The 22255-nt window shown below is 39.2% G+C and overlaps 3 protein-coding genes across 4 annotated transcripts in view; 1 reads left to right on the plus strand and 2 right to left on the minus strand.

Moving 5' to 3' along the window:
• Nucleotides 1-677, minus strand: part of dennd5a (DENN/MADD domain containing 5A) — a 31729-nt gene extending 31052 nt beyond the window's left edge. For both annotated transcript variants that reach the window (XM_010791491.1, XM_010791489.1), the window contains exon 1: nucleotides 462-677. In XM_010791491.1, coding sequence (XP_010789793.1) covers nucleotides 462-561 — 100 coding nt within the window. In that variant the 5' untranslated portion in view covers nucleotides 562-677. The remainder of the gene's footprint in view (nucleotides 1-461) is intronic.
• A 2309-nt stretch (nucleotides 678-2986) lies between these two features.
• tmem41b (transmembrane protein 41B) lies at nucleotides 2987-9378 on the minus strand. Its single transcript, XM_010791492.1, has 7 exons — nucleotides 9165-9378; nucleotides 7664-7781; nucleotides 6624-6752; nucleotides 6343-6436; nucleotides 5554-5658; nucleotides 5069-5207; nucleotides 2987-4974 (listed from the first exon to the last, which is right to left on the minus strand). Exons 1-7 carry the CDS (start codon nucleotides 9265-9267, stop codon nucleotides 4805-4807), a joined length of 858 nt encoding a protein of 285 aa, XP_010789794.1. The 5' UTR covers nucleotides 9268-9378; the 3' UTR covers nucleotides 2987-4804.
• Nucleotides 9379-10818: 1440 nt separating this feature from the next.
• The window catches only part of ipo7 (importin 7), a 17238-nt gene continuing 5801 nt past the window's right edge, over nucleotides 10819-22255 (plus strand). The window contains exons 1-20 of the mRNA XM_010791493.1: nucleotides 10819-11019; nucleotides 13267-13348; nucleotides 16048-16198; nucleotides 16320-16478; nucleotides 16563-16719; nucleotides 16905-16994; nucleotides 17122-17216; nucleotides 17311-17395; nucleotides 17503-17637; nucleotides 17839-17938; nucleotides 18024-18100; nucleotides 18261-18377; nucleotides 18857-18946; nucleotides 19125-19290; nucleotides 19418-19578; nucleotides 20088-20216; nucleotides 21058-21124; nucleotides 21270-21395; nucleotides 21510-21607; nucleotides 21711-21806. Coding sequence (XP_010789795.1) covers nucleotides 10936-11019; nucleotides 13267-13348; nucleotides 16048-16198; nucleotides 16320-16478; nucleotides 16563-16719; nucleotides 16905-16994; nucleotides 17122-17216; nucleotides 17311-17395; nucleotides 17503-17637; nucleotides 17839-17938; nucleotides 18024-18100; nucleotides 18261-18377; nucleotides 18857-18946; nucleotides 19125-19290; nucleotides 19418-19578; nucleotides 20088-20216; nucleotides 21058-21124; nucleotides 21270-21395; nucleotides 21510-21607; nucleotides 21711-21806 — 2265 coding nt within the window. The 5' untranslated portion in view covers nucleotides 10819-10935. The remainder of the gene's footprint in view (nucleotides 11020-13266; nucleotides 13349-16047; nucleotides 16199-16319; nucleotides 16479-16562; nucleotides 16720-16904; nucleotides 16995-17121; nucleotides 17217-17310; nucleotides 17396-17502; nucleotides 17638-17838; nucleotides 17939-18023; nucleotides 18101-18260; nucleotides 18378-18856; nucleotides 18947-19124; nucleotides 19291-19417; nucleotides 19579-20087; nucleotides 20217-21057; nucleotides 21125-21269; nucleotides 21396-21509; nucleotides 21608-21710; nucleotides 21807-22255) is intronic.

Here is a 22255-nt window from a genome sequence, read left to right on the forward strand (position 1 = left end):
TCGAGCCACCGTGACAACATCCTCGGTTGTAATAACATTATATCGACATCTGTATTATACCATCAACGAACACTAATGTCTGAATTAACTGTGAGATGTATCACATTAAATATGTATTCGTGCGCAGAACCAACATCAAACCCTTTTGGTATATAGAGTAAAAACCATGAGGGAATTTATCGAAAACCTTTGAATTGAATTAATATTCATGTCAGTGCGTTAAAGAAACACAACAAGGCAGTAATCCTCATCGAGAGGAACAGGCTGAGAGGAGAGGGGTTAGGCCTGCCGTGATGTCCGCTGTGTGTTAATGTTAACAACATATACCATGTTACGGGAACACCAAACAACGTTACGATACAGTAACGGCTGAATAATAACAGTGACATGACGTTATAACACCCCTTCTTTCCAGTCTTATACGCTACAGCATCAACCCCTGTGATGGCTAATGTGCTTACCGGACAGTTCGTCGGGTTCCAGCCCGCTTTCGGTGTCGAGTCCGCAGATCACAAAATAATCTGCGAACCGGCAGGAGCAGGAGCTGAAGCCGGTGGTCATTTTGAGACAGGTCCGGTGGTCCTCTTTTCCCCCCAACAGGAAGCATATTAAAGAAACTCGGAGAAGTGATTTCTGTCTGCCATCTCGTAGGAGATGCTACGTTTCTGCGAAGCTCTAAAATCAGTACCGACAGTAAGCTAACCTGCTGCTACCAGGAACGGTTACCGTACATCTGGCCGCCATCCTTCACAATAAAACACAATCTTCACAAATATAGGTGAGAAATTAAAAAGAAACTTTAATTTTGCACCATACATACTGTGCCACTATTAGCAATACCTTTACATTTAGTCGTATTCTATGTTGCTTACTGGAAATTATAATTAATTTGAAGTTGTATTTATGTGTTGAATTCATAGACTGTATATATGAAGGTTGAATTATAGTAGGCTAAATGTTTTAGTCAGGCACATTTCTCACAGTTTCAAGATGGCCTACAATAATTATTTTGCAGGAGGATTGTTCTTCTTGACGAAATTACCTTTAACTATGTGTTGAGTCCCGTAAGGCTGCGATCTGTTAAAAAAAGATTGCATAATATTTTTGAGGGAATTTGCTATAGCATCACATTCCTTTCACCCAAAAACTACAGGCCTGTAAAAGTTGCCATATTTGTAAAATGTATAACGAGTTAAACTTTTGACCTATTCTGTTAATTTAGTCCACTGAGATGTGTTGTCCAGCTCTTCTTGTTGAAACAAATTATTGTTTTACTTTGAAGAAGGTATTCATTTACTTCCTGTGTTGTTCTCTGCTTCACACATCCATAGAAATCAGAGCGTTGCAGTCGAAATGCATTGTGGTCCATCAACAGCACAACAGCTGTAATCATCTCCCTTTAAACCAAAAAAGTAACATTAGGATAATATTGTTTGTGCATACATGTTTCTTAACCTGATCTGCCGCTAGTACAGTCACAGTTATTGTGCTCTCAATTCAATGATGCACTTTTGCTGTTTTTAGTTTCACCCAGACCTACATATAAAAGTAAAAACGTATATATAAAAATACATGCACACCCAAAAGACATACATGGTCAAATATAAGCATTTACCAGTAGGCTACAGTTTAAATATTATACTGTCACACAAATTATGAAATTGGTATCACAATAAAAAAGTGCTTTTAAATTATGTTAATGAATATGTATTCCTCCAAAACTTCGTATTTTTTGCATAATTTGAGGAGATTCAGTGACCTTATTAAAAACCTGCAACCTGTTATTTTCAAGAGTTTATCGTCAATCAGGAGTATCACATTTTACCCTGGAATGGTTTTCAATAACAGTACAGTTTATCTGCAATTTGTTTACAACAAACAATGGTGCGATAATGTTTATTAAGTCTTTGTCTGATTGTCCAGTTCACAAAAGGTGAGGTTTATATTTTAGTACAAATCAACACATTTAACCAACGTATATTGTAAGTCCATGACATTATTCTACAGATTCATCAACATTTCAAGTTTTAATTAAAAAGAAAAAACAGTTTGGTAATTTCTGTTAATGTTTAGTTTTACTAAATGCATTCACTGTGTAAATCCCTTAACTGACGCATTTTATAAGTGTGATGCCCCTGTGAGTTCATCTGAGGGTGTGGCTGTGCTGGCACCTGGGTCTGGTGCCCTGCAGCTATTTAAAGCCTCTGCTCCCCTCTCTCTGCCCTCTGCTTTCCCCTACAGGCATAGGTTTTTGGTTGAGTATGTTATGAGTTATCTTAGTTGCTTCACTTTGTTCACTTCAACACTCTCACACTCATACATGTCCATGCAATCCTCACCCTGCATTTACAGTACTGATACCACTGACATCCACACCTCATGCTTCATTTGTTTTGCACTTAATTAATTTGGCTAATTTGAACTACTTTCTTTAATAAACATCCTTTGTTAAACCGTTATGGTGTGTCTCCTCTTTGTTGAGGCCTTTTGAGCCAGGTCTTAACAATAAGTGATCAGACATGCGCCACACTGTTGTCACAATATCACCACATGGCGGCACTAACCTCACTTTTTTCTGTCAGGCTGATATGCTGCTGTAGAAATTCTGAAATGGTTTTGTGGTACAGGTTTTATAAAATAAATTAAAATGTCAGTTTCCATCACTCTTAAAAGTCAATGATGTTCTGTAAAGATAATTTGAATGATTTACTAAATATAAAAAAAACATAAACTCAATTAGGACGGTAAACACTTCATACTGGAATACATTGCTGTTCAGTCAAATAATACTGCTTTTTGAAATGTTAACAGAGAGCTATACAGAATTACTTCACTATATCTTTGATGGAGTAAAAGAAGTAAAAAAACATTCATATATCCAGTTTGAGTAAATATTTTGGTAAAGATTTAAATAATATAGCATATTGAGAAGTAAAATCTATTACAATCTATCATCTTCCATGTCTTTTCAAGAACATTTGTTGGAGAGATTAGTCGTTTTTTAATCAATTAATTCCACCACTTTAGTAAAGATGCAATTTTCCAATTATACGATATAACTTAGTTGTACAATGCAGCACACTCTCAAAACAGTAAGAAACATAAAAACAGCCAAACAGTCTTTGAAAGAAGTAGCACTCAGTATAAAAGCAGAATATGCTACGACATTAGTATCCTCAGTAGCCATTTAAAATTCACATGAATTGAGGTTTATGAATCTGGGCTTGAGAGGTTAATAATCTGACAGTAGTACACACTATATAACAAAGGAAAAAAAGGAAATCTCAAAATGCACCTATGCTTTATACATCTGATGTTTTACGAGATTTAATAAAAATGTGTCGGAATAAGTTACCATAATGTACATTCACTGCATCAACGTCTCTAGTAAACATCCAGAGTGTTTTTAAGCAGCAGCATTAGGTTACAATGGTACACAGGCACAAAAATAAAACCATTCAGTAAGCTTGTATAGGAAAAAGTAATTCAAAACAATTTAGGGATAACTCAAAAATCAGTCATTCAAAACAATTTAGGGAAAACTGAAATCAGGCATATTATATTTGAAGAATGGAAGTAGTAAAAAGCAAGGTAGGGCTCAGGTAGCTCAGCCTGTTGACAGTCTTACTGAGGGCACTATACCTAGGATACCGGTGCATCAAACACTGGCGCCCTGTCCACGGTGCAGACAAAATCTCAATTTCTGCTGGCATAGCAAACAATTTCATGGGAGAGCGAAAGACACAACTAGAACTGTGGGATCATCAACATATGCGTAACAATTGAACCCAAGATGATGTTGGCTGATGTTGGCTCTCTGCATTGCATACATCTTTGAACACATAAATCTAGTGTGATGAATTTATGTTAATTTCTTAGTTACTCATTTGAAATGGGAAATGCTTGGAGTTCGGCATACTACAATACAGAGGTCCAGTAAAAACAATATTACATCAGATTAGTCCATTCATTAAAAGTCAGCCAAAATGAACAATAAATTGTGAAATGTGGCTGGATCCAGGCACCTTTTAAAGAATAACAGGAAACTCACCCCGTGCCACAGAAGTAGCACTTACTAAGATAAGACACACACCTTCCTTCTCTAGTTTCACTCTCTCTTCACGCTGCATACGCTCACCAAGGCCAGGTATCCGAGCTTACTATTTAAAAACTAAAATCCACTTTTAACAGTTATTGCTATGGTGGTACACTTGATTATTATAATCGTAGTATTTTAAAAATAAATATTAAAAAGGGTGTGGTAGTTAAAGGTGCTACAAACAGGATGTAGAAAGGAATGCGCTACTTTCAAAGCAGATGCGTTAGTAAAAGTTCCAGTAATTAAAAAATGTGGTGTCTGCAACAGACTCGACAAGGTACTGATGACATTGTTTATAGCAGTCTTTTCCCTTGAAACTTATCAGAACGAAGAGTTTTACTCCAACATCCTCTGGGTAGCACCTTTAATTGTCTGGCAAGAATCATAAAACAATGAACAGCGACTTAAATAAAAACACAAAGCTAAATTTAACTAATTTACAAGATGTGCCAAAATCAAGAACATCCTCCACCAAAACTTAAAAAAACGTATGCAGTCAGCGGCCATTTTACATTTAACATCAGGAGCAACCCACCACTGCATGCATTGAGTGGTGGACGAGTGCTTGTTATCGGAGGTTCCACCACCGGCAGCTTTGTATGAGACGGAGGCGGGGCAACTTGAGTGACAGCTGCACGTTCCTGAGCCGAGGGCAAGGGAATGCCGGGATCAGCCAGCAGAGGAGGTGCTGAAGTGTATAATCTCCTACTCTAGTTTCTTCTGCAGCTTTTTCTGGAAGCAGACGGGCAAGATGGAAAGCACGGCGAGGACACCGAGCACAGCCAGGGAGTTCCAGGACACGGCCTCGCCCGCTGTGGTAAGCTTGTACAGTGTTGTACCGGCGTTGATCGCTACAAAGGAGGGCGGGGCCACTCCTGTGGATCAGCCAGGGGGAATTCAGGTCAGTCAGTGAATACAAATCATACAGCAAATCATTTATAGACAGTCAGAAGGGATGGACATACTTACCAAGAAAGGTACCGAGGAAGAAAACCCCCAAAGGCACGTTGATGACAGGCGAGGTGATGTTGATGAACCAGTTGGGAAGGAAGGGGGTGATCCTCAGGAAGATGATGTAATTAATTAAATGATCTCGATGTTTGTCGACCTGCCAGCAAAAAGTGAATGTATAGTTAGTCATATGCTTTACATTACCAGTAAATACTATTTGTGAAGTCAGTATGAGGACCCTTGTCGTTCTCGCATCTCTAGTTACTAGTCAAGTACAAAACTTATTACAAAATAAAACATTTTATTAAACCAGCTTCTGCCTCCATAATATAAAAAATAAAAATCTTCACATGGATTTACAGCACAGCCGTACTTTTAGACAGCATTAGTTTGGACAATCTTGCCTAATAATGAATACATATTAATATAATTCGAGAGATCCCATACTGAAAATTCCTCTTTCCAACATAGCCTTTATAAACAATACATTGCAAGGCTCTTACCTGCTGGGACCATTTCTTTGCTCTCTCTGTGAGATATCTGTAGACAATGGGTCTGCCCACCAGATATGATAGCAAATAGCAAAAGGAAGCACCGAGACCAGAGCACTGCCAACGGATGAAAAACAGAGCAGAAAAAAAAGGGTTACTTACACACACACACACATATATCTGTAACCTGCTTATAAATATTGTCATACTCTTGAAATAAAAAAGGAAAAAAAACAATTTTAAATGTAGCCTCTCCAAATACATTTATCTTCATCTTCCACCATTTCATTTGAATTCATAACTTTTCGCAATGATGTTGAACACACAGTTAGTAGTTTCAAAGACAGGGCTGAGAGACCCCGTGTTGTCACCCATTATTGGTGCCCTTTCTGGTTGTTCCAACCAAAACAGAGTGGATGCAACAAATACGCATGACGTCCTGTTGTACTTCCGGAGGGTGCTTCCATATTGTTTTTCGTGACTTCACAGACTCTGATTTTGTGCGTTTGTCACAGAAAATTTCTTAAAAAATATTAGCAGAGCCAATGCATAGGTATTGTTGAAGGACCTTCACACTGTAGTCTGCTCCAATGACGGCCGGATTAAAATGATGACTTCATTGACAAATATATTAAAGAAGTATGTTTATGAGACATGATCCATTCTTGCAAAAGAGAGCATGTTGATCTACATCCCTACATACCAAAGTGTGTCTCGTGGAAACTATTTCAGTGCAAAGTTGCTCATACAATACAACATTTGTTTTTAATCCCACATTTCATACCACCCTTGCTTACTCACCAAGCAGACTAAGAAAAGAGCCAAGGGGAAAGGGTAAAGATATCCAGACAGGATGCTGAGGAAGATAGATCCTGGGATTGCAAATGTCTGGAGGCTGAAAGAAGCGTCAAGGTAAACAACTTTGCAAAACATTCAGTTATTACTAAGGCAGACTACAAACTATCCCTGCAAACCTGTTTTTGAAGATCCACATTTCATCAGGGTAGTTTTAAAAACATCCTCACCAGACAGACAAGCTAAGCTAAGATAAGTAGGTAGAAACATAGATTCTCAAAGGATACAAAATATATGTTGCGAAGTAGGCCACCAACACTTGGGAGTAGTATGTGTCTTTGTATTTAGACAGCACAGTACCCAAAGCCTTGGCATCCTCCATGTCTTTTGGTATCTTGATTTTCTCCATTTCATCACTGAAAAATACGAATTATAATCGTTAATCAAACATACTTCACAGAAAACATATTTTATTTTATGTTTTCACAATGCACATTCAGAACCCGATCGCTCTAAGCGCTGCAGTCACCTCTGGATTTTGAGTATCATGTCAATGGATGACCTTACCTACCGAGTCTAAATCATGTTCTTTGACAAGACGTTATAGTAAAATAAACTAGGGCTGCTCGATTATGGCAAAAATCATAATCTCGATTATTTGGGTCAATAATTGATATCACGATTATTAAAAACGATAATCCATTTACTTTGAAAACATCAATTTATTGGAGAAAAAAATGTGAACAGTATGTTTTTAACAGTTGATTACCCCCTGAACTTTAAGTATAATTCAACTGAAAAACCAATAAAAAAAAAATTGAAAAATTGAAAAAATAATAATAAAAAAAAAAAATAATAATCGTTTTATTTCGATTACGTTGTTTTCGTAATCGTTGCAAGCCATAATCGTAATTGCGATTAAAATACGATTAATTGAGCAGCCCTACTATAAACAAATCACAAAATGTGAAAAAGTAGTAAAATAAAACTGTACAAATCACAAAATGTGTTACACTGCATGAAATTGATTGGTTTATGGAACCATTTATTGTTGAAAGTCTATTATTGCCAATCTGTCAGTTGACATTGCTGGCCCTACTGGTACTGAAAATGACAAAGTAGTGCATTCTCCACTTAAGAAGCAGCAGCATTGTGGAAAAAAAAGAAATCACAATTTAAGTGTAACCTAAAAAAAAACATTAGATTACATTTCATCATTTTATTTCCTACAGTACCAATTATGAATACTTACTAAGTCTTTATTTCCATTGTTGAGCAATTCCCCACCATCATTTAACCGAGTTTAATAATCAACAAAACAACTCACTCAGGAAGCTCTGGGAAGTTCCTGTAGACCAGGTACATAACTGAGGCAGCGAACGTGAAGATGGACACCAGAATCAGGAGGGACATGCGTGCTGAGCCCCCTTCAGCGTGCTTAACCTCTGTGGGGAAAGAGAATAAGTTATTTACCAACTAAATCAAGATGATCCTTCAGAAAATGACTAACTAGCTACCAGGGAGCCGCGTGTAATAAACTAATGAGTTTTGCATCACCTGTTCAGGCCCCTACAGGGAACTCAGTAGCCCCCTTGAGAAAGACTGTTCCTGAGCGTGTCTGTAAATTCATTGCTTCATTAAATACTTCATGGAAAAAGGACAACTGTATACAATGAATATATAAGTTGTGAGAGTAAGTTATAGATTAAAATACAAAACAGTTTATCAAATTGTTCGATAAACTGCATATCTACCAATTACAAAAGGCAACTGCTACATATTAATGCATCAGCAAAAAATAATATAATAGTACAATTTAGACTTGAATGGGGCTACTTTTCAGCATCGACTACATTTATTACGACTACGAAATATCTGACAACTGTTGTAATGCAAGTGCAATTTTTGGGTTAGGCATTGGTGTAAAGTAACTAAGCATTTTTTAATCAATTTTGAGGGATTTGAACTTTACTTGAGTATTTTAACTTTTTGCTACTTTGTACTTCTACCCCAATACAAATGTAGAGGTACATCGTGTACTTTTACTCGACTAAATGTATTTAATACCTTATGTTACTTAGCAGATTTGGATTACTAATGTGAAATATGATCAACACTTAAAAATACTTAGTTAAATTCACAAGCTACCCTGCAGTATACAAAGTAAGGAAAGTTACACATTTATCAGCTTTGATAACAATTAAAATGATTATTAAATAATATTATAAATTATTCTGAAATGGGCTGACCTAAATAATTCATTTTTTTTTACTTTAACTATAATTTGATGACAATTATTTTCTACTTTTACTTGAGTAACATTTTGAACGCAGGACTACCTGTAACAGAGTATTCCTAGTATTTCCTGGTACTTCTCTGGGGTTAGGGTCAATGTGTTGTTGTATGACTAGTTTGGTTGATCTGAATACAGGATCTGAACACTTCCCCCACCACTCGTCGTTTGACACTCATTGTTAATGAAAGTAGCTTAACTCAAGTTGTTAAGAAAGGGATGTTAATCTCGTTTAAACATTAAGGTTCATGTTATAAGGTTCACACCCTTACTAAAGCTCACTCACAGGGGTGTATGCTAGCTTCTTCAACGTTAAAGCGTTATCTTTTTCTAGCTAACGCGTAACTACGCTAGCCATCGGCTAATTGTCTACGATAGCTGGCTGTGTAATCAACAACAAGCTAACATTAGCTCCTGAATGACGTTGCCTGGTTATTCAGTTACTAAATGTATTTGTGTCCATCTAGAAGTATTTCATCACCCCTGCTTTGCTGTAAATGGATGTTAACCGTTAGCCACTAAAGCCGAAACCCACCTTTCGGTACTGGTGAATCCTCCGTCTTCACCTCTGTCTTCACCTCTTCCTGTTCAGAGGACGCACCATCGTTTTCCCGTCTTTCTCTCCGCTTTTTGGCCATTTTACAGATATAACTTAGAGAGGTCAGCTGAGGTACCGAAACAGCAGAAGCCGACGGGTGGCGTGACTGACACCGGTGCGGTGACAGTCTGCTGACACGTTACACAGGATGACCTTTTACCTCACATCACAGCAACAAAAGCTGCACCATCCACAACAGCGCCCCTCTGCGTCACACTGTCTCCATTCAAGATTCAAAGGTTGGATTGTCATATTCAAGATTCAAAGGTGCACAGCTACATTGTAGTTATGGCAATGAACATCTTATGTCGGCTCCTCCAACAATGCAGCATATAAGACATAAACAATAACAAATAGTGCAATAGTCTGAAGATCAAAGTATATTAATATACTATAATGAAGGTAAAAATGCACTCAAAATCACATCACAACGAGAACTATAGTTGGGCGTTCATTGTTTTAAAAACACATTGGTGATCCAGAGGTCTATGCATTGGTTTTTCATGCAGGTGCATGAGGTTCAACGCCCAGGGGAGGGACATCTTTTGTCTTCTGCTATGCTGATGTTAAATCTGGAGAAATGGTTCCCACCACTTTTTCTAACAAAGTCACGCCCTTGCATGAGTCTCTGCACATAACCTACAGTGTTATGGCAAGTCAAATAAGACATGAAAGAATAATTCACATTTAAAAAAAAAGAAGAAGAAACTGAGTAGAAATAAAATAGTCCAGGATTATGTTGCAGTGATCTACATGTCAAATAAAATACAAAATCTAAATGTTGGCAAGTGACCAAGTAAATCCAGAACTCACATGTAAATATAATAAGATATAACATATACTAGAACAGAATAAATACTGCTACAGTGAATCGTTGCTTTGAGTCTCTGCAGGTAGTGGGTTCATGTAATTCAATGACATTTGAAGTAATAACTGAATTTTACTGTTTGAATTGTTCACTGGCTACATTGTTAAACCTTCATCTTAAAAAAATAAATGTTCCATCACCAGAAGAAGAAAAGGCTTTTTGATGCTGCTCAAATGGTCAATGATAAATGTGAATGCTGCAAATATAGGATGTGATTTAAATATCTTATGAAAATGTTCAGTAGTTTCAATAAACTTTTCTTGTGTCCCCGTTTTTATGTTTATTATGTCTATTAGCCCTTTTTGTAAAAAAAAAATTATATGTTCAACATTATACAAGTTAAGTAATTTATCGTGTGATTAATTTGTTCCAATTATTTCAAATATCCGTAACATACTTTCTCCAAACATTTTTGATCTTATTACATTCCAAAACACAATGGAAAATGGCATAACGTATCGGATATAACTTTGTCAGCTAAACGTTGTGGGCGTTAAATTAGACCAATTTTAAGACCACTAAAGATGTACTTACTTAGACATATGCAAAAATAATATTCTAGTATAAGGGCAACCAGCAGGTGGGTCACCTTTCCCATAAATCGCTGTAATGCTCGCAGGAAGTACTAAAGTTATGCCGTGAACTACAACTCCCATGTAGAGGTGCAGTCGCCGCCGGATGTTCGTGTTGGACAAATTTGGCGCTGATCTATCCGGGTACTTTATTCACTGCTTCCTTTCGCGCCGGGTAACCGGAGAGCCGTGCGTCCATGTGCGCAGTGACTGGGAATTGTTAGACGTCTGAAATATTAAAATCCGAGCCGCTAACAGAGTTTTCGTAATGGATCCTGAGTCTTTGGTTGAGGCCCTACGGGGTACGATGGACCCCAATCTGCGGGAGGCCGCGGAAATACAGCTGAACGAGGTAAAAGTTGAGATAAGCCGTTAATGGTGATGGAGGTTTGTGGCGCGGTCCCTCAGATCGGGCCTCTTCACAACATCAAGATGGTGCGAGCACGCAGGCTCTGCTACCGTTACCACCCCAGATCTAAATCACACTGCTTAACAACTTTCAGCATTACGGACTCACTCTTATCAGTAGCGCCATGCCATTGAATTTAACTGTATTCATTGTATTTCGTTTGCCATTAACGGACGTCAACGTTAGCTACATCATGAGCCAGCTGTGTGGCTAATGCTAAACAAGCTAGCCTCGCTGGGGACATCATGATTAGCGCACCACACAGTTTCGGCACAGTTTTTACCAATTTCGAAAGTTGACACGACACAAGAATAATATGACTGGGGCGTTAAGCAACACACGAAGTGAAGTGTTATGTGGGACAGGTGCTAGTTATCTTATTTAAGAGCAGGATAGTGATACCAAAATGTGTGGCTAATATCAGCTAGCTAACTTAGCTACTTGTTGGATGGGCTCCGCTACATAGCTGCTGCTCACGTGTCACTGTGACAAGCCCTAAAGTGATGACATTATTCCGCAACGCAATACAGATTTACACAAGTCAACCTCTCGCTGTTGTTTGCTGTGCCTACACTTGATATGTGATCGGTGACTTCAACGCTATTTCGTGGAAAATCTCCTAAATTAAGTTTTAGCCGAGTTCCATGTGAGCTAATGTTAGCAACCCTGTAGGTCGACCATTTAAAAGTGCTGTCTCTTCATCCTCTAGTTATGTATTGTCCCTCTAATGTTGTGTCCAAACTATCAAACGTATGTGTTCATTAGGATCTGTTTTTGCCAACAAAATGATATCTACTGAATAAATAACGTGTCAAGAAGAAAGTTGTGACTGAACTATACACTAAATTAAAGTTAGGCGAAATAAATAGTCTGCTTAATAAGTTTGCACGGATAGTTTTTCTCAACCTTTACAACATTATTTGTTATAAAGCATCTCAGAAAATGTTTAAAGCTCTGTTTTATTGCTTGTACTTGTCATGGAGATTGACTGTATGCAGGGCATGACCTTAAATTGTTCCACATTGATCAGTCAAAATCACAGTACCATGATTAAGTTCCACATTAGTTTACATCTGTGCTCCATTATGTAACTGATGGACGCATTTAAACGAAATGTAGAACATTATACTGTGTTTTTTGTATTCAAGTGATAATAATCCAGTCATAGCATATGTCTTCACTAAATGTTGCCTCTTCCACCAGGTTTATTTTTGGAAGTGCAAGAGGCTTGGGTTATTTTTCACACCCACATATACAGCATCGATAGTGATGGCTCACTTGAATAGCATAGCTCTGAGAGTGTTGCACATTCATTTATCCGAGTTGTGGAAAGAGCAAAAAAACACTTTTTCTGGAGGAGGATGAAGTTAATCTGTTGGGAGTGCATGGTTTCTAAATACAGTGCTTTGCTTAGTCACATCTCAGATTTTGTTTTCATGGAAAATGGCCAGGTAAAAACTGAATAAGACTTGGCAAAATGGTGAAATTCTTAACACGAGTATTATAAAAAAAATTGACAGATCGAAGTAGCATTTTATTTGAAAAAAATAGTGGATATTAAAAAAAAAAATCTGGTGGTCATCTTGTAATTGATCACCTAGCAGCTTTCATTCTGGAGGACACAAAAACCCAGGAATATATGGGCTAGACACCTGACCATAGCCACTCTGCCACTTAATCATGTTTTAAATTGGAAATTGGCTTTATAATGTCAAAAGGACCTGCACCACTCTGGATCACAGCTGGTCAATGTGAGCTTCCAGTTTTATGTGGCTATTTCATTTGAATCTCTGACATGGTGTCCACCACATGTTTGTACTGTTCTGACAGTATACAAAGTTGTTGTTGTTAAGATGACACAGCCAATGGGATTTCTTTGTTTTGTAAATATAATTTACAAATATTATCCATCAAGTCCATAGGGTAGTGCAATATCTGTTTTTATCTGCCACTTGGCAACATTGATTTTTATGAAGAAGCACATGCATGCAAAACACAATGTATGCTAGACATGCCAAGTAGCTTTAAGACATTGCTACCTCCCAACACATTATGGTACAACACCATTAACTGTAGGTTTTTGCAAAATAATATAAAAACTACCTTCATACAAAACGGTATTAAAAATAACCAATCTTGATCCTGTGTTTTAATAATTTTTTTACATCTGTTTTCAATTCTAATTCCCAGGGTCACACCCAGGTAAACTTTGTGTCCACTCTGCTGCGTGTCACCATGTCAGATCAGCTGGACTTGCCTGTCAGGCAAGCAGGTGAGTCAAACATTTTCCATATAAAAATAGTTCTGCAAATCTGTCTGAATTTGTTTTCTTCAGTAGCATATTGACTGATTAATGTGCCATTTAATTTGTGTTTTACTACCGCTGTGTTCGTCTGTCTGTGTTTTTATCTGTTGTAACTTTGATCATGCTGCCCTTGGCCAGGTCGCTCTTAAGAAAGTGATTTTTATCTCGATGAGACTTTTTACCTGGTTAAGGATAGTGGATTTTAGTCTTTAGCATACAAATAATAGTTGGGGAATCTGTATAAAAACATCTCTTGCTTATGAAATTAAATTGTCTTTTTAATTCTTCAGTGCAAGTGTTAAGCATCTTGAAAGGTAGTTATTGTTAAAACAATATTATGACATGCAGTCTGTGCTACCCCTCTCCCTGGATCTACATGAGGTCAATACAATGCAATGTGACGTACCACTTTATCGCCCCTCCTCCTATGTTGTCCTATTTCATTATATGACAAATAAAGTAGAAATTCTCTATTATACCAGGCAACTTATGTAATGGTTTCCAAAAGATAATTTAGCAATGTTACATGATTCACATTTTTGTGAAGCGAAAGTGCCATGCTGAAGAGCAGTGGACACGTGGACTTGGGTTAAATATAGCTTGTTTTGCTTCAGTCAGATGCTGTTCTGTGAGGTAGGTGTCAGCAGAGGTTATGATCAATGTAGACATTTTAACTACATTTGTTGCGGAAAGTACACGGATAGTATCTGAATGGTATTGTGTGCACTTCCCTAAGTATTCATAGTCGTTCTCACAAATATAGCTGTGCTTTAGAGCAATAAATTACTTTTCCAGCTGTTGGAAAACGGCTGACAGTGTTTAAAGCAGAATAGACGAGAAGCAGCTCCTCCTGACTGCACACTACAGAAGCCGTCTAAATGATGTCAGTGAAGCTGTTTATAAATGTACCATGTCTTGACTTATTGTATTTGCACCTAGCCAATCCATGTATGTTTATAAGATTGTTCTTTATTTAGCTCTTGTTTGGTTCATGTTCGTAGGCAGGGAAACATAAAAAACAATAATTCTCCTGATCATTTGATCTGATTGGCAGTTATTACATAACTTCAGTGAATAGATTCCTCAAATGCATTCATCATAGTTGTTTATCAGGCAGCCCGATTGAATATCTGTATGAGTTGAATTTGTATTGGTAGCATGTGAGATCTGTGGTGAGTTTTTAAGAGTTTTGCTGCCAACCATATACAGAGGAGGTAATAACATTTTGTTTGTTTGCCAAAGCATTGGAGACTGACACTGCTGTCAGACATTTTTGTTGCATTTAAATGAATGTACATTGATCTCAGTTGTATTCTTGTAGTAGCTCAAACGAAACACAAGCAATACATTCTGCACAGCTCCCAGGGTTAATTGAGTCTTGTGATCTGATAAATTGACCTTATTAAATGTAAAAAGTAATGGTTTTAATATATTATTAAATAAAGTGATATGAGACTCAGTCTATTTATCGTCTTAGATTTTTGGATATCTATGCTTCATTACAGTGAACAGTTTTGCTGTTCTATTACTTTAGTCGTTTTATTCACATTACTGATGAATATTTAGCAAAAACCTCATTGTGTCCTTATCTTGTGAAAGCAGCAATACTCAACCGTACAATATTGCAGTGATAAAGAGGTATTTGGTCAATCGATGGCAATCATACTCAAGGGTGTTAGAAATCAATGGTACCTTTTTTATAAGAAAACTTCCATAATATGTTCCTGCTGGAGCTGCAGTTATGAAGTGAAACAACAAGATCAGTTGTTAGGCGTTGATGTTAAAAGGAACTACCACATATAATAAACTTGACTGTTAACACACTGAAAGAAGGGATTCACCATATTGAAAATTATATTTATAATTGGCATTTGTTAGGCTTTATTCAGGCAGACAGTTTTCTCCTGGACATGAATCAAATGTATACAACCAATCCGCCGTGGCTCTGCAGTGTGAGCCGATGGTGTAGTTTGGTGGACATAGACGGAGGGTACAGGGTTTTTGCTCTGTCAGCATTGATAGGCTGGATTATGATTGCCTCGCCGGCGGCGTAGACATTTGTGTCAGCAGTCTGACGTCCGCCTCCCAGCCCTCACTCCTCCACTCCCTCAGATGCCTTTCCCTGTGAGCCACAGGCACCAGGGCCCCACATAGTAGATGTGAACCCCGCTGACACTCTAGTGCCACATTCAAAACTACTGAATTACAGATGGAAGAATTGACTTCCTTGGTTATGGCTGTAGGTGATGATGTAAATGCAGCCAATAGGACTGGTGCATATTTGGGACTTGGGCTACTTTACAGAAGAGTTTATACCACTTGCACATCCTAGTAATCTTTCTATAGAAATAAATAGCTGAAGGCTTTCAATGTTCGACATAAGTCCAAATTTGATATAATACATCAATAAAATGATATTTACCAATGTGTCGTTTTGAAAATGTGTCATAAAGTTGTTAAACTGAAATGTATAGCTTTTTGTACAAACAAATCAAGTGAATCTTATATTTTATTCTAAGTGAGGCTTATAGGTCATATAACTTTCTCCATGTTGTACAGCTTAATGGTTTCATACTAATTTTTTAAAACCACTTTAAGAATATTTGTCAGCATCCATGCATGTCTTACTGTTAAAGCACTGACCCTGTGTTTTCTCTGTCTCTTAGGTGTGATCTACCTTAAGAACATGATAACGCAGCACTGGAGTGATGGCGACGGTTCCACAGAGACACCTGTCAAAAACATCCCTGAAGAGGACAGGCAGTTCATTCGAGACAACATAGTGGAGGCCATCATCCACTCTCCCGAGCGCATCAGGTAACCATACACACCCTGCTGTGGACTGGAGTGCATGTTCCACCTATGCTACCTCCCAGTAGCTGCACTTCATATACAATGTTCTCTAACTTTGCTACATTTCCAAATCTTGACTTCTCAGGGTCCAGTTGACAACATGTATCCACCACATGATCAAGCATGACTACCCCGGCAAGTGGACGACCATCGTGGATAAGATCGGCTTCTACCTGCAGTCAGACAACAGTGCAGGATGGCTGGGCATCTTGCTCTGCCTTTACCAGCTTGTCAAAAACTACGAGTAAGTCTTGGTTCTCGATCTTAATTTCATATCGTAACGGAACAAATGACATGGGGCTAACGTTGCACTTTGTGGCTAAAACAGATACAAGAAACCAGAAGAACGTCAACCTCTGGTGGCTGCCATGCACATCTTCATGCCCATGATGAAGGAACGCTTTATCCAGCTGATCCCTGACCCCTCCAGCGACTCTGTCCTCATACAGAAACAGATCTTTAAAATCCTCTACGCCCTCTTCCAGGTAACGCCACAGCTCATGGCATCTTCTGATTCTGTTTGTTAACATTCACCATATTTTTAAACATTATAATTATGCTTAGTCATTGTTAAAATAGTTATGGGTTATTCATGGCAGTTGTTTTATTTCTTATGATCATCAAATAGCTGGTTTTATAAAGTGAAACTGACTCACTCCTCTCTCCGCAGTACAACCTCCCGCTGGAACTCATCAACCGACAGAACCTGACGGAGTGGATGGAGATCCTGAAGACAGTAGTTGATAGAGATGTGCCACCGGTAAGGAGACCAAATGAATTCACACCGCACTAATATGGCCCCTAAAAAGTCCTCGCATCACTTTTGGTTTCCGAGATGTAAGGTTTCAGTTCTCCACCACCTGATTTTCTTTTCTTTTACTCTGCAGGAGACGATGCAGATAGAGGAGGACGAGCGGCCTGAGCTGCCATGGTGGAAGTGTAAGAAGTGGGCCCTTCACATCTTGGCTCGGCTGTTTGAGAGGTAAAAATCCATCAACAGCCCTAACTTATTTTTCAATAAGTATATACAACCATTTTTGTCTTCTACAATAGCATCTACTGTACCGTCTTTGCAGGTATGGAAGCCCAGGCAACACAACCAAAGAGTATGCCGAGTTTGCTGAACTTTTCCTCAAGGAATATGCAGTTCCTGCTCAGCAGGTAAGAACTTGAGAGAGTGAATGTAAACGGCAGCTCTGCAGTCAGACCGAAGACTGTCTTTTGCTGCAGTGCATCTCGCTAATTAAGGAAATGATTTTGTCTACTAGGTGCTGCTGAAAGTCTTATACCAGTACAAGGAAAAGCAATACGTGGCTCCCAGAGTACTCCAACAGACGCTCAACTACATCAACCAGGGCATATCACACGCAGTGACGTGGAGAAACCTAAAACCACACATCCAGGTACTAATACTACATTTTCAAACATCTTGATTTAAGTAACTAAAGCTGTATAGTCATTGTCCAAGTGGTTTGTTTTTCAGTAACAACATTGTGAAATAGTACTTGTTTTGATGGACTGGTTGTAACTTGTAGAAGCTTTAAAGCTAAAGCGCTGCCTATCTTGATTGAGCCATCAGATTAAACTTAATTTGGTTTTTCCAGGGCATCATTCAGGACGTGGTCTTCCCCCTCATGTGTTACACAGACAGTGATGAGGAATTGTGGCAGGAAGATCCATACGAGTACATCCGCATGAAGTTTGGTAAGCAGAGAAAGTCAGTGCCTGTAATCTAAAAGGATTTCTGTGCATGTGTGATGACTAACCTTTTACCCGGTCTCCACCTTAGATGTGTTCGAGGACTTTATCTCTCCAACAACAGCAGCCCAGACACTCCTCTTCACGGCTTGCAACAAGAGGAAAGAGGTTAGTTGAAATGATTATTTTGTCATTTATTTCTTTGAGGCTTTGATTTTGTGGCGGTGAGACGTTTTCCATTGTTGTTATTTTGTTCTTACAGATTCAGGCTCGGTCCACAGATTTGATATGTAATGAGGCCTAATTGGATCTCTTGTGCTTTTTTTAGGTGCTGCAAAAGACGATGGGCTTCTGCTACCAGATTCTAACTGATCCCTCCACTGACCCGAGGAAAAAGGACGGTGCCCTACACATGATCGGCTCTTTGGCTGAAGTCCTGCTGAAGGTAAACTTCTCTCCGCTGGCATGTTAGCCCTTCTTCTTTCATAGATCCTCGTTTCTACACACAGATTAAAAAGAGGTATTTGACAGAGCACAGTGTAGAAAGGGGAGAGGTCTCCAACCTTTTTGTGTGGGTTCTCTTCTTTTCTTACACCATGTTTGGCCTGAATAGCATCAGTTGGAAATGATGGTCTAGAAATTTGGCAAGATTGGATTTGTGCTCGAAGAAATGGTGAAAGCTAAGCCAATTTAGTTGTGGCTTGGCAGGATGTTAAAAACATGTTAAATATTTCTGGCTGTGGACCAATTATTCAAATGTTGATGCTAAGAGTTGCCAACAACCCATTTGCCAAAAATCACTATTAAGATTATATTTAGAAGGTATTAGACTGGTCATTGATGATTTTTTTTAAAAGTTGGACATGTACAGGAGAAGTGTTGTTCCCCGCTACCTTGTGACACGGTTTTTCTTTCTCCACACAGAAAAAGATTTATAAGGACCAGATGGAGTTCATGCTGCAGAATCACGTCTTCCCCCTGTTCCGCAGTGAGCTGGGCTACATGAGAGCAAGAGTAAGTGATCATTTCCCAACAGGCAGTCCCAAGATATATGTCTTTAACATTACGGAATGAGGTGGCTTTGAATTGGGACCAGCTTGTTTTACTGGCTTAGTGCTTTGCGTTTGTTTCTCTTATATACAGTATAAAATGGTTTCTGACACATTTTCTCAACCTCTGTTTTCACACACAGGCCTGCTGGGTGCTGCACTACTTCTGCGAGGTGAAGTTCAAAAGTGACCAGAACCTGCAGACGGCTCTTGAGCTGACTCGCCTTTGTCTCATCAATGACAACGAGATGCCAGTCAAGGTGGAGGCTGCTATTGCCCTGCAGGTTCTCATCAGCAACCAGGAGAAAGGTGAGCAAGTGAAGTCATGCCCCTAACGTTTACCTGACTGCACTCTATATTCATATTTTCTTCAGGAATGTTATTAACTGGTTTTCTTTGAGTGTCTGAACTTGAGACCTTTTTTTTTTTTCTTCAGCCAAAGAATACATCTCCCCCTTCATCCGGCCAGTGATGCAGGCGCTCCTGCACATCGTCAGGGAGACGGAGAACGACGACCTCACGAATGTCATTCAGAAGATGATCTGTGAATACAGCGAGGAGGTGACTCCAATTGCGGTGGAGATGACGCAGCACTTGGTAAGTGCTATCGGTTAAAAAGCTACATGTTGATGTCGTCATTTCACTGAGTGGTTCAATAAACTCCCCCTATGGCTTCGAGGAGTGAGGAGAGCTGCCGTACCAAGAAGAAAACCAAATATCGCAAATGATTCATACTACTTACAAGGAAAACTGAATTCATTCAGGTTTGAGCGCAGCAACCCGGATAAAACTCATTAACCCAAATAATCAGATGTTTATCCATAAATGGCAATCTCATATCAATGATAAGGAACCAAGTTTATAGTTTTCTCGCTCTCTCACCTCATTATTAATGGTGCCAAGCATAATGCATTGTGATGTCACATGCAATCCTGTGTAATGCTTTTAAGAAAAAGCTCTGGTTAAATTAGGTGTGTCCTGTTCTTTTCATTTAAGATTATGAAGATAGGAATCACTTGGACTTCCTGCCTTATAGTGAAATGTATAGATACTAATATTCCACAGACACACTCATAATAACAGTCTCTTTGTTTGCTCTTTGTTAGGCTATGACGTTCAACCAGGTGATTCAGACGGGCCCTGATGAGGAGGGAGGAGATGACAAGGCAGTGACGGCCATGGGCATCCTCAACACCATTGACACATTGCTAAGTGTGGTGGAGGACCACAAAGAGGTTAGCAGCAAAGCCCCTAAGCACACTGCCCACACACAGTCCAGGCTCATCACTCATCTGAGAGCCACTTCCTCTGCACAAGCAGATTGGGTCGGCTGTAGCTTTCCTGCCAACACACTTTAGCCGCCCACCAACTCCTGGGAACACACTGTGTTCTCACCGTGTTCAAAATGACTCAGAGGCTGAGGAAGGGGCTAGAAATAGTGCCAGGGCACTTTGCCACCATGTCTGCTGAAACATGGGACTGCCAGTGCTTAAAGCCAAGGAGCCATTAGATTCGAATAAGCATTGTGGTGCACTGACATCTTTTTGATTTCATCACAGTTCAGGTTTCACTGATCCTCAGTATACGTTACCTTGATGCCAAAAATAAGAGTGAGTTTTTGACAAATCAATATACAGGGCAACTTAACCGGTTCACTTGAAGCATTAAACATTACAGGACTGAACACCAGATAACGTTAATGATGAAGAGGCTCCTATCCTTGTTGATTTCATCCCAAAAAAGGTACTCATTCACAAAGGTTATAGGTTGTTCCTTACTTTAGACTGGTGTAGCAAGAGTAGTTGAACATTCCTATAATCAGTCTAAATATGGATGCACATTTAAAAGCAATTTCTTTAACCCATAATCGCTGTTATGATTTGTACACGATGTTTGGCTTCAAGGGTCATTACAGGACCTAAAACATATTGGGTTAGGTTATTATGTCATGATACTAAATATTATTTCACTCAGTGCCTTGTATCTACATCTGATTATTTGTACAATAAGGACCATGCTGTCGAGATAAAATAATACACAGCTTTGATCACAGCAGCTTTGTCTTTAATTCCTCAGATCACCCAGCAGCTGGAAGGCATCTGTCTGCAGGTGATCGGCACTGTGCTGCAGCAACATGTACTGGGTAAGCCGGTCCTTTCTGTTCCACCACATTCCACCTGCAGGTTGCACTTAACCATTGTCTGCCTGCCTGCCTGCAATATTATCCTTTAATAATAAACAGACTATGTTTTACCTCCAGAGACTAACTTTTCTTTCTTTTCTTTCAGAGTTTTACGAAGAGATCCTTTCCCTGGCTCACAGCCTGACCTGCCAGCAGGTGTCAGCACAGATGTGGCAGCTTCTTCCACTGGTGTATGAAGTCTTCCAGCAAGATGGATTTGACTACTTCACAGGTGTGTGTTTGGCTAAAGAATGGAGCTTGCATTCACATAGGTTGCTTTCTGTGGGTATAAAGTTTTCAAACTGTGTTAAACTCTGTGTGAAAAGTAAATGTGTTTTTGTTTTAGATATGATGCCACTTCTTCACAACTATGTCACAGTGGACACAGACACACTCCTATCTGACACCAAATACCTGGAGATCATCTATGCAATGTGCAAGAAGGTAAAACGTCAAATGATTATGCATAATGTAACAGACGGCACTTCCAAACTATTTGTGATGGTTAGTGGGTTGGAAGACTGAACAGAGCCTGTCACTCACACAGGTCCTGACAGGCGATCCCGGCGAGGACCCAGAGTGCCATGCAGCCAAGCTGCTGGAGGTGATCATTCTGCAGTGCAAAGGTCGTGGCATTGACCAGGTCAGTATCCAACTGGAGACACTCTTGATATTTAATCGATTTGATTCCAATGTCTGTAGTAATATACAGTGATGCAAATTAGTCGCTTTTCGGCGCCTCCCGCTTTTTTTAACGCTGCTTTGGGTGACTTGTGTAATTCGTGACGAATTACACAAGTCACCCAAAGCAGCGTTAAAAAAAGCGGGAGGCGCCGAAAAGCGACTAATTTGCATCACTGTATATTACTACAGACATTGGAATCNTAGTCGGACGGACGGACCCCCACCCCCCAAAACGAAAACTCTTTGGTTCTCCACGAATTACACAAGTCACCCAAAGCAGCATTAAAAAAGCGGGAGGCGCCGAAAAGCGACTAATTTGCATCACTGAGTAATAGTGCCGCGCACATATACCATCAGGACGTTACTGATGGGGTGCGGCTGCGGAGTGATACTGTGTGTATGCAAGTC

Source organism: Notothenia coriiceps, unplaced genomic scaffold (genome assembly GCF_000735185.1).
Source record: "Notothenia coriiceps isolate Sejong01 unplaced genomic scaffold, NC01 NC01_scaffold00035484, whole genome shotgun sequence".
Classification (NCBI taxonomy): domain Eukaryota; kingdom Metazoa; phylum Chordata; class Actinopteri; order Perciformes; family Nototheniidae; genus Notothenia; species Notothenia coriiceps.